The sequence below is a fragment of the Octopus sinensis genome, linkage group LG5 (genome assembly GCF_006345805.1).
Source record: "Octopus sinensis linkage group LG5, ASM634580v1, whole genome shotgun sequence".
In the NCBI taxonomy this organism is placed as follows: Eukaryota; Metazoa; Mollusca; class Cephalopoda; order Octopoda; family Octopodidae; genus Octopus; species Octopus sinensis.
In genome coordinates this window covers 23,051,723-23,067,730 of record NC_043001.1, presented here as the reverse complement: position 1 = coordinate 23,067,730, position 16,008 = coordinate 23,051,723, and the positions used below count along the sequence as shown (strand labels likewise).

Sequence of the window (16,008 nt, the reverse complement as noted above, 5' to 3'; positions counted from 1 at the left end):
AGTTTGAACATAATATGGATATGGCCGGTTTAAATGCTAAATGAATTATGAGGTCACTTGACCTGCTAGAAATAGCAGCCAAAGGTTACATTGGATAATGTACTCTTAGATACCCTTGAAAGGACAGGATTGTCCTGTCTTGAATGCTTTTGGTTATAGGTCTAATCAGTCACAACCGACCTGGGGTTAAACAACCACCATGATAGTGAATTGTGTGTTTTCTTATGGTTTGTCTTTCTTTACAAGAAGGTTGATTGAGTCATTCTCAGTAACTGCAGATGTGGCTCGTGTTTCATTGCCATTTTAACCTTTTAGAGTTTAGATTACTCAATCAGATGTAATGTGTATTTATTCACATCGTTTTGAATTAATACTGCATTATTTTCTAGGCTTGAGATTTTGATGATGTGATTGTTCGTGTTCAATATGACATTCTGGAAGATGCGAGATCTGATCAGTTTGAACATTAAACTTGTAGAATATTTTGACTGGATATGGCCTGGTTAAGTGCTAAAGGGCTGCTGACTAAACTAGCTGTTGTTTCCTTTGCTGTTGTTTCATTGATGATTACAAATATGATACTACATTTGGACACTAAATCAGTTTATTTCAGAGTACTGAACATGGTGGGCATGTATTCTCCTGCTTAACATATTTAGTAATTTTATGCTAAGGCCTGAATTTGATATCTTATTTGTTGGAAATTTAGCTGAAAATTTCATGTTGCTTTGATGACTGACCATGATGCTTTCATATTCAACCAAAATACTTAGTTGTTCTTCATATGAACTGTTAAAAAAGAATTTGAATTGTCAAATTGGCATTGGAAGGACATCCAGCTGTATAAACCATGTCAAATCAGACTAGAACCTGGTGTAGCTCTCTGGCTCATCAGTTCCAGTCAAACCATCTAACCGATGCCAGCATGGAGAGTGGATATTAATTGCTGCTGATGATGATGATGCTGATGCTGAACCATTCCTTCTCTAAAATACTCTGGAATAGTCTGCAGCTACTTCCTCCTTACCTTTTTCACTTGTACAATTGTTAAGTGTCTGATTTATTGTGTGGTATGTAATAGTTTTCAGAGTTCACAGTTTTACTATTAATAATAATAATTATATTAAAGTGAAATAAGAGATTCATTATAATAAATTAGAGTGACTGCAAACTGTAAAAGAAAATTTCAAACTAAGAAAACATGTCTCACAATGTGTGTATATATATATGTGTGTGTGTGTGTGTTTGTCCCTCCAACATCACTTGACAATCGATGCTGATGTGTTTACATCCCTGTAACTTAGCAGTTCAGCAAAAGATACTGATAGAATAAGTGCTAGGCTTACAAAGAATAAGTTTTGGGGTTGATTTGCTCAACTAAAGGCAGTGCTCCAGCATGGCCACAGTCAAATAACTGAAACAAGTAAAAGAGTAACATGTGTATCATCATCATCATCGATTAACATCCATTTTCCATGCTGGCATGGGTTGGACTATATATATATATATATATATATATATATATATATATATGCATGCATTCATGCATCTGATCGTGTGTGTATGTGTTTGTCTTGACATCACATGATAGCTGTCAACAAGCATCACCAACATACAAAGGATGTGATTCATTTGTTGTCTTTTGTGAAAGAAAAAACCATATCTAACCAAGGGGTAATATCTTGCATGGAGACAGGTGCTGGTTCGCAACAGGAAGGGCATCTGAGCGTGCTAGCTTTGAAATGTGGACATTAAAACAATGATGGTGATGACCACAACACTGATGATAATTACTTTACAGCCTTACAAACAACATCTGACACAATACAACTCAAGCTATTTAGTTTACAAAGAGCAGTAAACGTTTTTTTCTGATTAACACGAGCATGTCATAACAATATGAAGAAACCAGTCAGTAGCCTGTGCCAATCCTAGCTAGGCAAATATTTTTTAGTTGTTAAAGATCCACTAAGAAGTGTGGTTATCTAGAAATGAAATAACAGTTCCTTTTCCACATTAGCCAGGACATTACAAATTCAACTTTTGTAAAGGAGACATCTCACCTACTGTAGTGACACTACTATTAACCTCATTAAACTGCAAGTGAAGAAAGCAATTCAAATTTTTATGAAGAAAGTACTGATTGACAAGCCCATATATGGGCAATTTTTCAGAACATTAGAACAAGAAACTCACATGTAGGTTAGAAGACCCATTCTCCATAACAGAATTGATATCCTAAAACCACAGTGCCATGTAAAAATTTACTGGTGCTACATAAAAAGCACAGGTGATGGTGCCATGTAAAAAACTGTGGTGATGCTTCCATGTGAAAAAACAGTAGTAATGGTATCATGTAAAAAACACTGGTGCTGGTGCCACATAAAAAGTATCCAGTGCACTCTGTAAAGTGTTTGGCATTAGGAAGGGCATCCAGTTGTAGAAACAAAGCCAAAAGCAAGGTATAGGACCTGGTGTTGCCCCTAACCTTGCCAATTCTGTCAGGCCATCCAACACATGCCAGCATGGGAAACTGACATTAAATGATGATGGTGATGATGGTAGTGGTGGTGGTGGTGAAAAGTGCTTATCAAGGAAACTAAGTTACATGTTAACAACTCAAAACTGAGCCAGGGTCACAAGGCATACAGTCTTTAAAACCTGTGGAAACTTTAAATGTAAGCCTTGTGGTTACAATACAGTAAAAGTTGATGTTTATTATTGGCCAAATCTAAATGTGTAAACTTAGATAATTAGGTTTCTCAGTATAATTCCTCAACGAAATGAAAATCAAAATCATTGATATTTTATTAATTAAGCATGTCTGAGAACCAGTGACCAATTAATATCACTACACAATTCTCTGTAACATGTTCCATCAATACTCATAGAAATAGAGATACAAACAATCAGACATTGTCCTTGAAGACAATAGAAACAGAAAATTAGCTTCATGAAACTCACTGGTCTTGAAGGTGCTGCAAAGGTCATGGGTATTGTCCTTCTTTCTAGACTTTATGAGTAAACAGGAAATTGAAAACAGTGAAGTAATAAGAGCAACATCCACAATAATAATCCTTTTTACTAGGCACCGGACCTGTAATTTTGTGCGAGTGGGGACAGTCCATTACATCAACCTCAATGCTCAACTGGTACTTCTTTCATTGACCCAAAAAGGATGAAAGATACAGTTGACCTTAACTGAATTTGAACTCTGAATGTACAGCCAGAAGGAATGCTGCTAAGTATTTTGTTTGGCATGGTAACAATTCTGCCAGATTGCCGCCTTTATAATGATAATAATATATAGTTTAACCCAAATGTAATTATAAAGTAATTATAATGTAATTATAAAGAGGTGTTGACTGAATATATGTAATAAATCTATTATTTTCATGATTTTTTCCGTTACAGATCACATGACTAAAGTAAAATATTATTAGTTGAGTGAGTAAGGGAGATAACTTTGAATGTGTCTGAAATCATACATGTCAATAGAAGTACCATATTTGATGGAATATAAGATGCATTGTGTTCCAAAAAGATGTCTCAAAAAATCACCCCTGCTCCTATATGTGGAGTTGAACCTTCCATATGCTAATTTTGTCCCTGATACTTGCTTTTTCCTGAACATGCACTGCTGAAATTGGGATGCATCTAATATGTCTGTGCATCTTTTATTCTATCAAATACAAATATAACTGAGAAACAAAGCAATGAGTTGGAATGAATATAATTATTATTGTTGTTGTGGTTTTGGTAGAATCGTCAAAATATTGGAATAAATGCTTTGTGGTATTTTCTCCTGAGTTCAAAGCTGAAGTGAACTTTGCCTTCCATCTTTTTGAGGGTTCATAGAATAGAGTACTTCTCCAAAACTTCCAGTTTTGAGCCTATGTAAATAATAACAATGATAATAATAATAATAATACTAATTTCTTTTATTAGCAAGAGGGACATAAGATGAGTGGGGACATCACAAGGACAGAATACATAAAGGAAAGGAAGGAAGAAATGGGAAAATGATTGAAATGTGATAGAAGTATACATCAGTCACTCTGTGTGGCACCTTGAGCAAGTGCCTTCTACTATAGCCTTGGAATGCCAACAATTCTGCCAGCTCACTGCCTTAACAATAAATAATAATAGTAATAATAATAATATTTTTAAAAGATTGACATTCCATTTTAATGTACTGCATTTCTTGGCCATATTCATCAGTGAAGATGAGAGAAAACACTTGAATTTAAAACAGGAGAAGAAAAAGTAGGATGGGAATAAAGTAGCAGAAAATGGAGTGGGGGAGCAACAGATTGTCTGTAATGCAAAGGAAAGACGAATCAATAAATACAGGGGTCTGATGGGCTGCTATCAGTTTGTGTTGGTCACTGCTGAGACCTCAGCTGTTCTCAGATCCTGCACTACTGTTTTTGTCTGCAAAATTGAGATAATGGTAGCCTGTATGAGAATGAACCCTACAAGGTGAAGTGGCTGCTGTAGCAAGTGTCACTAGCCATTCTCTGCAGCAATACCATTGTGGTCATATCTGTGGGATGTAGCTGAACATGCCATTTATTCTGGGGGGTGTGGCCCATTACTTCCTCTCCCACCATCTTATATTTCTTTTTCTGTTTCTTGTTTCCTTGTAATTAAATTGTAATAAATAAAGTTCACCAATATTTTAAAATTAGACACAGTATTTTTTTAGCTAGAAATCTCTCAATATGTTACTGTTGGATTATATTTAACCAAATTTAAATTCAGTTCTTTTGTATTTTAAAAATTTTCTTGCAAGGTTGCACCTGAGAATACTTTAGTTGCATTCCAATTAGCTGCGAACCAAAGTGTCTATGGATTTGAGTCAGATGTACGAATAAGGTAAATTACATTGTTTCTTTCTACATTTTGAAATATAAATTCTGTAAGTTATTTCTCAGTTATGACCCATTGCTGATAACTGGTGATTCAGTTTTCCCTACTAGAAATATTTGTGGTTAAATAAGATGCAGTAATAGCTATGTGGTCAAGAAGTTCACTTCTCAACCATATGGTTTTGGGTTCAGTCCATCTGTACAGCAATTTGTGCAAGTGTTTTTTATTATAGTCCTGGATTAACCAATGATTTCTTAGTTAAATTGATACATGGAATCTGTACAAAGTTTGTGTGTGTGTGTGTGTTTACATTCTGCACTTGAATGAAAATATGCTGAGCCAGAGTCATTGTTGTCTGTTGCCAATTCCCTGTAAACAAATCATTTGACAGTTATGCTTTCAGAGACAAGTGCAATGAAAACTCCCTTTAAAAACAGGTGAGAATTAGTGACAGAAAATGACTCTCTGTCACCATCCAGTTCCATTATTATCAATTTGAATTGGGAGCTTGCATCATAGTTGATTACAGAACCATAGATACCATCCCCGTGGACACATTACAGTTACTCTCTTGATAGAGCTTGGTGATCCTATTTCAAGAGTTATTGCTCTTCCACTACCACCACATCCAAACCATCAACTGTCTACAAATGCATTGAAACATGCATATACAACCATTATCTATTTTTCTGTCTTTGGTTGCATTGTTTTTGTAAATGTATTTGTATACAAAGCATTGTAACTTTCAGTGGTGGCTCTGAACTCTATAGAAAATCTGTAGAGATAAGATTAAAAATGAGAACATCACACTGTTAAAACAAAAAGCAAGATATTATTGACTTGGGAACCTTTAATATACTTGGTAGTATATTATGGCTGCAAAACAAAATACAGTGACCTTGCTAGCAATTAATATTTACACACCATTTACCAGGAATGTGTTTAATATGTAAATTGGTCTATCCAGTAGTGTTACACAGTGTCTTCTACTATAGCCTTGGGCCAAGCAAAGTCTTGTGAGTAGATTTGATAGACAGAAGCTGAAAGAAGCCTGTCGTATATATAAGTGTGTGTGTGTGTATGTTTGTGTGTCTGTGTTTGGCTCCGTAATATTGCTTGACAACCAATGTTGGTGTGTTTACATCCCCGTAACTTAAGGGTTCAGCAAAAGAGACTAATAGAATAAGTACTAGGCTTACAAAGAATAAGTCCTAAAGTTGGTACTCCAGCATGGCCGCAGTCAAATGCCTGAAACAAATAAATGAAATAAAAGAAAAATATCCTAAACTTAGTGGGTATTTAAGCAGTTTATTTATGGATGATGAAAGGTCAATAACTCTTGAAATATGCATCTACACTCATTACCTGTTTTTCTATCTTCAATCATATTGTTTACATACACATATTCATATACAAAACATAACTTTTAGTACTGGCTCTGAAGCTCTGAACTCTATAAATAATCTGTACAGATAAGCTTAAATATGTGTGTGTGTGTGTGTGTGTGTGTGTGTGTGGGTGTGGGTGTGTGTGTGTGTGTGTGTGTGTGTGTGTGTGTGTAAGTGAGTGACAAAGATGTACAGGTATCACCTGGTATCACTTCATTACAGCCATTTCAAGTAACTCCTTTAATTGATTAATGAAAACATTACATCATTTGAAAGAAACCATTCCCGTCAGATAACTGCATAGATTTCAAACATAATGGATACAAGCATTTCACATCAATAATGGAACTAAAAATATTTACATTGTTTCTTTTGACATATCTGTGGCAGAATATCAGGAGCAGATATCTTCACTTAGCTGGGTTGCATTGTATGCACATATGGCAGGAATATCAGGTACAAGCACCCCTGCATGGAGTCTTGATATTCAATATCCAATTAATATTGTGTGTGGATTATACTGTCATAGCAAGGTGCCTATGTTTAAGTACCTAATTCAATGGAATCTTATATATATATATATATATATATATATATATATATATATATACTAGAGGGAAAGGGACAATATATAATATATATATATTCTGTTTTTAGAACATCTTGAAGCACTACATAAGAGTATAAATGCCAGCATGTAATTATTGGCTTAGAAGTTCATTTTACAACCATGATGACATGGTGGTGGAAGAACCAGACCTCCACCCATAAACAATCAAAATATCTATTATCCATAACTCTGTGTGTGTGTGTGTGGTTTAGTGAAGGCAGATGGCTTAGTGGTTAGGATATTTGGCTCATGATTGTAAGGCTGTGAGTTTGGTTTCTGGTGCCACATTGTGTCCTTGAGCAAGACACTCTATTTCACATTGCTCCAGTCCACTCGGTTAGCAAAAATGAGTTGTACTTGTATTTCAAAGGGCCAGTTTTGCCTCATTCTGTGTTACTCTTAATCTCCCTGAGAGGTACATTAAGGGAACGTATGTCTGTAGTGCTCAGCCACTTAGCATGTTAATTCTATGAGCTGGCTGCTCTGTTGATCAGATCAACTGGGGCCCTTGTAATATAGTATGTGTGTGGTTAGAAGTGATAGTAAGGAAGTTTGACCACAGATAATCATACAATTGTCATTTGAAATATTTTCTTACAGTTTAGATGGAATTCCGTTTATTTTACATGACAAAACATTACGACGAACAACCAATATTGAAGAAGTATATCCCGACCGAGTGGATGATGATGCTTCTACATTTACATTTGATGAATTGCGGAAACTCAATGCTGGAAGCTGGTTTTTGAAGGTAAGTTATCTAAGAGTATTTAAAGTTTCTTGTATGGACATTATTTTTGTAATAAGTTTTATTTAGTTCTAAAATTTTCTGAAAATATTCATAAATATAGAAATACAAATTTCTTATGATTATCATCATCTTGGTTTAAACATCCCCTTTTCCATGCTTGCATGGATTAGGAAGAGTTTATTGAGGCAGATTTTTACAGCTGGATGCCTTTCCTGTCACCAATCCTGACCTGTTTCCTAGTCATTTGATGTTCTTAAAATCCTATTATATTTCTATAATTAGATATTATTAGGAATTGTATTAAAAAAATTGCTAAAATATTTTGTTTATTGTAGAAGTATAAGCATTTTTTTGCTCATAAATTTTAACAATAAAGTCTTACATTGACCCCAGTTGAGAGCACTACTGTATGTATGTGTGTATATATGTGTGTGTGTGTATGTATGTATGTATGTATGTATGCATGTATGTATACACACACACACACATACCCTCAGTCACACACTTGTAAATGATTAAATAAACTGGTGCAGATTCTCCAAATCCAATCTGTTAATGGCACAGTGAAGATTTGTAAGACATTCTCAGATTGGAATGTAAGACATTTGAGATTCTTTAGGAGAACAGATGCACACCTCAACCTCATATTTTCAAACACTGGAAACTCTTTTGACTAAAAAGTCTTGTTGCTTTGTTAGTAACGAGCTTGAACTCTCTTAAGAAGAAAATGAATAAGGCTCAAAGAAAAATCATATACATACACACAGTGAACAATAAAAATGAAAATGCAAGAGGAACAAATTTTAACAAATGCAGTGTTAGCCTAATGCTTCAATGAAAAGAGAGAATGTCTTAATGTTTTGGACAATAGTCCTTCATCAGAAGAAAAGAAAGAGAAAAGCATATAGGGGAGTGAGAAAGAGACTCTGTGACTATTGTATATTTACTAGACACCTTACAACATCTACTTGTTGGTACTTTTTATTCGTTTAAACCAGTTATATGATTAAATATTGCCTGTTACGTTTTCTTTAATCATGCTAAACTTACTGAAATTTATAAATAATAATAGATATGGCTCACTTTTAGTTTTGATACCAGCAATTTGTTATACCACAGTCAAAGCATGATTAAAAATCAATACTTTCCCAGCTTAGCAGCTAATAATAGAGTTTGGAAAAAGTGTGGATGGTATCTCATGTCTCTGTTATGTTGAATTTTGAGTGTGTTATTTAGCTTTATTTTAATCTTACTGCTAGATTTTTTTCCAGCATTTTTGCTGTCTGTTCTAAATTTATTTCATATGTTCTACACTCTTTATGGTATGATATCCTTAATATTTAAACAGGCCATATCTGGCCCAAATATTCTACATCTTTTATGCTCAAACAGGCCAGATCCTGCCTCTCACATCTACCTTACAATGTCATTCCATAGATAAGTTATATTTTTAAAAGTTGCAAAATAATGCACGATTAATTCAAATCAATGCAAATAAGCATTATATTTGACAGAATAAGGTGGTGAGCTGACAGAATCATCAGCATACTGGACAAAAGGCTTAGCAGCATTTCTTCTGGCTTTACATTCTGAGTTCAAACTATCATTTAGAATCTGAGTTTGTTTAGTAAAATGAGTCAACTGTGTCATTCATCCTTTTGGGGTTGATGAAATACTCAATCAGTTTAGCATTGGGGTTAATTTAATCTAGTCCTGCCCCAACAAGATTTCAGGCCTTGTACCTTTAGTAGGAAGGACTATATTTGACAGTGTAATCTGAATGCTAACAGGATTAAGTATTATCCATTTATTTTATAAACAGAAACTATTTCTAAACCTGTGTGCATGTGTGTGTGTGTGTGTGAGAGAGAGAGAAATATATATATATATATATATATATATATATATATATATATATATACCGGAGTAAACACATAAATGTGAAACAAGGTGGAAAAAAGAGTACTCAAATACCAGTGGTAGAGTAATATGCTTTATTTTAAGCAGCAAAAGTATATATATATATATATAGAGAGAGTGTGTGTGTGTGAGCGTGTGTGTGTGTGAGCATGTGTGTGTGTGTGTGAGAGCGTGTGTGTATGTGTGTGTGAGAGCATGTGTGTATGTGTGTGAGTGCGCACCCGCGTGTGTGTGTGTGTGTGTGTGTGAGTATTTGTACATATTTGTATGTGTGGGTAGTTGTTATTTCCACTTCTTTGCATGAGATTATCTAAACTGATTAATTATAATAATAACAACAACATTAAAATGAATAATGATATGGTGTTGTGCTTACATTAAGTCTCATAACTTTGAATTTTGGAAGTAGTGAAATATAAAAATAACACCTGTACTTGTAATATAATTAAAGGTTGGTGACAAGAAAGGCATTCGAATATAAAATACTGTCTCAAATAAGTACATGTCTAACCTAAGCCAGTTTAGAAAACCAAATATAAAATAAACAACTAAACAAATGAATAATGCTTAATGATAATGCTTACTTCATGATATTCATTACATTCTCAATCTTAAATTTCTACCAGTTAATCCTTCCCAAAGCCAAGAATTTTACTAAACAGATTCATATTTTATATGATAATTTTCTTTCTCAAGTTTTCTCTGCTGATCTTGCTTTCTTATATATATTTGTCTGCATATTAGGAAGATCCAATGGATGTTGTTGGATCTCTTACTGACAAAACAAAGGAAATCTACAATAACCAAACCATTATGTCTTTGGAAGAATTGATTGACTTAGCAAACTTGACAGGGAAGAATATTTTTATAGACGTACAAATCCCAGTCAAGGAAAATCCTTATTACCATACAGCTTATAAAAAAGCTGTTGATGTGATACTGAACACTGGAATTCTTCCTAAACAGGTAGATTTTTTTTTTGCTTTCTTATTACTTGCATCTGTATGAAATATGCTAGTTTTGACATGTCAATTAGTTTCTGTTATTTATATGTTGATAGATGACACAGTTTCCTTCTTTGTACGGAGTGCTTTACGAACATTATTGATATCCTGGATAAAAGTTTGCACATAAAATTGAAAGTTCTAGCAATATTAGCATATTATATTTTCTAGTATACAAGTTGAATTTTCAACCCAAAAGTTACAGCCAAAAAAAAAGGTCAACTTATACTGGACAAGTTTTGAGGACCAAAAGTTCTATGCAAAATGTAGCAGGATGAAATGTTTACACTATGTGTTTACACAATATACAACATTAACTTTTGTACTGGAAAATGATAGGCTCTCCTGCCAAAGATGATGTATGAATGTTCAGCTTTTTTGCTAAACAAACTGCACAGCTGATTTGTTTATAGTGATCTAATGTATGTGTTGTACATTAGCTCACTCCTTTCAACAAATCAAGGCTCATGTCAGGTGTTGAAGTGATCGCAGAACAACGTGAGATGACGTGTTTTGCTCAAGACAACAATGCACAACATGGTCTAAGAATTGAAACCTCAATCTCACAATCCTGAATGTAACACCCTAACCAGTAGTGTATGTGCTCTTAGGCTGGAAAATACAGTAGTTAATATTGCTAAAACTTATAACATGAATCTAGAGTGTTTTCCTTTTATGCCATAATCTTCAAATTATTTATCTTCATGTAAAATTTTTAGCAACTACTGTTAGTAATATACTCTCCCTAGCTTGTGATTTTGCTAATATAATAGTTTGTAGTAGAGAGGTGGTATTGTCTGTTGTCTAATGTTGTATTCATAATGTTTAATGATGTTTGGTTGGCAGTAGTTTTTTAATATTAGCTCTGACACATTTGGAAACATCAAACCAAACTTTTCTTCTAACACTTTTTAAACACAACTGCTTGTGCTACGATACGCTGTTTCAACTCTTCTATTTTTGCCCCAAATCCTTTCCCTTTGACAAAGTATCTTTCCTTGAGGCAAGATTTGCATCTTGTGTTTCCTAACTTGTTTGTTTTCCAGCCTTCTATTCTATTCAGATCTTTTAAACACAACTACTACATACAAAAAAATAAAAAGTATTTTATAAAGTGTCTATAATTGGTTTGTCCAATGTGTAGTTAATATAATCCCAATTTAAGGTGGTGAGTTGGCAGAATCGTTTGCACGCCGGGCAAAATGCATAGCACTATTTTGTCCGCCTCTACATTCTGAGTTCAAATTCTGCCGAGGTCAACTTTGCCTTTCATCCTTGCAAGAACAATAAAATAAGTACCAGTTGAGTTGCTGGGGGTCAATGTAATCAACTTACCCACCTTCCCTGAAATTGCTGGCTTTGTGCCAAAATTTGAAACCAATATAATCTCAACTAATTTTATGAACAACCTTTTGTCCTCTGTTCCACTTTTTATAGATTTGGTGGTTCCCCAAAATCTATCATTCAATAAATACCACCAATTTTACACAAACCGGGACAAGTTATCTACCAGTTGAAGATCTCATAAAATTGCATATCTCTAATTTCAATGCTAGGTATGATACACTTAGTGAAGTTGAAATCCTGTAAGTTTTAATGTTATTATTTCATAGCTTTGTCAATTTATCATTATTCTTTTTCTCTAGACATATTTATCCCATGCTTCATTACTCAGTTATTCTTGTTTTGTTTTTTTTTCTTGTTTTTTTTGTCTTCTCAAATTTCATTTTCTTGTTCATACTCTTTGAATTTACAATTTAAGTTAATTTACCCTGAACATTCAAACAAACATTAAAAATGCTGCTGCAGTTAATGTCTACATTGTACATACTTTGAATTCTTTACCAATTTGATTCTGGTATTTACCTGTTATTTACACTGTTGAGAATCACAGCTGACCAAGTGAATAAGCTCGACATGTTATTGATAGCTTGATATGTTACTGGTTGTCAGTAGTTTATAGTAATTATCATCATCGTTTAACATCTGTTTTCTATGCTGGCATGGGTTGGATGGCTTGACAGGAGCTGGCCAGTCGGGGAGTTGTCCAGGCTCCAATTGTCTGTTTTGGAATGGTATCTATGGCTGGATGCCCTTCCTAACACCAACCACTTTACAGAGTGTGCTGGGTGCTTCCTACATGGAACCAGCATGAGCACATTTTATGTGGCAGCTGCATGAGTGCATTTTACATGGTACTGGCACCTGCAAGTCAAGCACCTTTTAGCTGAGAGAGGGAGTGTGGACATGGCTATAAAGGACATCCCTATATGTATAGATGGCTGAGATTTTATGTAGCTTGATGTGTTTTCTGAGGTACAACAACTCACCACAAGTCTTGGTCCTTTGTCATCTCCTCATTGAGGCCCAGCATCTGAAGATCCTTTCTTGCCACTTCGTCCCACATCTTTTTGGGTCTATCCTATCTACAGATTTCTAGTAAAGATATTTAATCATCTAAACTGATACACCAACGGAATGGTTAACTCAATTGTTACCGTATTTCTGTCAAAATACACTGCCATTTTTTCAATTAATTTTGAAATAATGAAGAATTTAGTAAAATAATTTTATCATTATTAAGCTGGTGTTTGGAACATAAATTAACGGAACAGTTTGAAGGAATGTATAGATTTAGATCACATTAACTCTTTAACATTTCAACCAACCATATTTGACAGAAATATTCTACTTGTTTTATGTTCAAACTGGCCAAAACTAGTCTCTCACATCTACCCTGTAATGCCATTCAAAAAATAAACAATCACATCATCAAAATTTCAAAGGTATGAGATAATGCATAACTAACTGAAAACAATCTGAATAAATGAGCATTACATTTGAAATCTGAATACATTTGAATCTGAATGCTAATGAGTTAAACATGGAGTATGTATGATAGAACTGGAGATAGTCTCTGGTGAGTTGTTGCCAAAGGGGTTAATGCCAGTTCTCTCAATTCAGGGATTCATCTTTTATCTTTTATTTGTTTCAGTCATTAGACTGTGGTCATGCTGGGGCACCACCTTGAAGAATTTTAGTCAAGCAAATCAACCCCAGTCCTTAGTTTTTTTTTTTAAACCTGGAACTTTTCCCATTAGACCCTTTGTCAAACAACTAAGTCACATGAACATAAACACACCGATACCAGTTGTCAAGTGTCGGTAAGGTACAAAGACTGACAGACAGACACACACACACACTTATATATATGACAAGCTTCTTTCAGATTCTGTTTAGAAAATCCATTCACAAAGCTTTGGTCAGTGCAAGGCTACAGTAGAAGACACTTGTCCAAGCATCCAAGGTGCTACACAGTGGGACTGAACCTGGAACCATGTGGTAGGGAAGCAAACTTCTTACCATGCCTACACCTGGAAGAGTTAAGTTTGGCCATTTACCTTTGTTAGCCAGTTAATGTTGATTGTAGGACCCACTAATGTGTTATATACTATGGCATAAATCTATAGAGTTAAATCATGTTTAGACTTCTCTAACTGGTGACTATTTACGTTCATTTTTATTGTTTTCAGAGAATATCTTGAATCCAACATCACTATTAATGTCTACATAGTTAATGCACACTGGCTGTATTCCCTGTATTGGTGTCTGGGTGTACAATCTGTAGCAACAGATAGATGTCACATCCTCAATAAAATTGAAAAACCATTATGGCATTTGGTAAGTTTAAACCAATTCCTTTTAAGTTTCTGAAATTTTGTGTCTAACTTTATGTTTTGCATTTAGTTTGAAATCTCTTAGGAATCTGTTTCTCATTCTAATATGCATTAAAATTTTCAGTAATTTAATTTTCTTTCAATGAAGAAAAATAAGCATATTTCATGATGTTGATGATCATGCCACTACTGCATGATAATAACTGATAATATCAACAACTGATAATAATAATAATAATAATAATAATAAAATAATAATAATAATAATAATAATGATAATGATAATAATAATAATAATAATAATAATAATAATAATAATAATAATAATGATAATGATAATAATAATAATAATGGTGATGATGATGGTCTCTCCCATAATATATGAATGCTCAGCTTTTGCTGAATGACCTACACAACTGATTTGTTTATAGTGACCAAATGTATGTATTGTGCATTAATTCCCTCCTTCCATCAAACTGACATTGCCTGAAAAGGTGCATGGTGTGTCGAAGTGATCACAGAGCTATATGAGATGAAGTGTTTTGCTCAAGATCACAATGCATTACTCGGTCAAGCAATTAAGTATGTGGAACAAATTGGGGCTGCAATAACGGTGGAGCACTTGCAGAAAACAGCACTGCTTGGAACTGCTCAAATACTCTGGGAGGTTCTCGAAAAATAAGAGGTGTTACTTTAGTTCACTAGTAGTGAACAGCTGAAACTGTAGTACCTCTCCAGCATTAGATTCTGTGCAATGGCAATAATAATAATAATAATAATGATAATAATAATAATAATAATAATAATAATAATAATAATAATAATAATAATAATAATAATAATAAAAATAATAATGATAATTATAATGATAATAATGATAATGTAAGACTTTCATGTGGCATTTTCCAGGGTGACTCTCTGTCACCATTCCTCCTTTGTCTAGCCTTAATACCTCTCTTAAAATTGCTTGATGATGTATGATATGGCTATAAAATGTTTGATAAAAATATAAATCATCTCCTTTACATGGATGATTTAGAGCTCTTTGCAAAAAATGACCAACAACTAAAGGGCTTACTAGCAATTGTTAAACAATTCAGTGATGACATCAGGATGCAATTTGGCTTTGGTAAATGAGCAAAAGCTACCTTTATCAAAGAAAAAATGACAGAAACATCCAATGTTATTCTTGACCAGCAGACTGTCATAAGGAGTTAGAACCAGTGGAGAGCTACAAATACCTAAGGGTATTTGAAGGTGATGGAGTCAAAAATTCACTGATGAGGAAATAGTCGGAAGAGAATATTATTGCAGAGTAAGGGCAATACTTGAGTCAGAGCTGAATACAAGAATCAGAATTGAAGCAATCAATACATTAGCCATACCTGTTGTGACTTACAGTTTCAATTTCATTAATTGGTTAATTACTGAAATATGTAATCTTGACAGAAAAATACTAAAATTGTTGACAATGCATAGAATATAGAACGACTTTATCTGCCAAGAAAAGAGGGAGGCTGTGGACTTTTACGACTGAAATTAACAATGGAGATTGCCACAATTAGCCTAAACACCTACCTGAAAAACTCTGATGATTGGATGTTAAAACTTGTCTTAAAGCACGAAAACAAGAAAGCATCATAACAGAACAGGCAAAGGAATATCTAGGTGAATTCCAAATACAACAAATCCCAGAATTAGATGTACTGGAAACAAGCACAGATAAAGCTAAGCATATGAAAACCCATGCTAAAACTGCTGCCTTAGATATTCTTACTGGTAAATG

The 16,008-nt window shown here is 34.0% G+C and overlaps 1 protein-coding gene across 7 annotated transcripts in view; it reads left to right on the top strand.

The window, feature by feature from the left end:
- The window catches only part of LOC115211745 (glycerophosphodiester phosphodiesterase domain-containing protein 5), a 226,142-nt gene that overhangs the window by 205,242 nt on the left and 4,892 nt on the right, over nucleotides 1-16,008 (top strand). For all 7 annotated transcript variants that reach the window (XM_036503222.1, XM_036503227.1, XM_036503221.1 and 4 more), the window contains 5 exons: nucleotides 4,796-4,878; nucleotides 7,471-7,621; nucleotides 10,286-10,507; nucleotides 11,983-12,131; nucleotides 14,079-14,226. In XM_036503222.1, coding sequence (XP_036359115.1) covers nucleotides 4,796-4,878; nucleotides 7,471-7,621; nucleotides 10,286-10,507; nucleotides 11,983-12,131; nucleotides 14,079-14,226 — 753 coding nt within the window. The remainder of the gene's footprint in view (nucleotides 1-4,795; nucleotides 4,879-7,470; nucleotides 7,622-10,285; nucleotides 10,508-11,982; nucleotides 12,132-14,078; nucleotides 14,227-16,008) is intronic.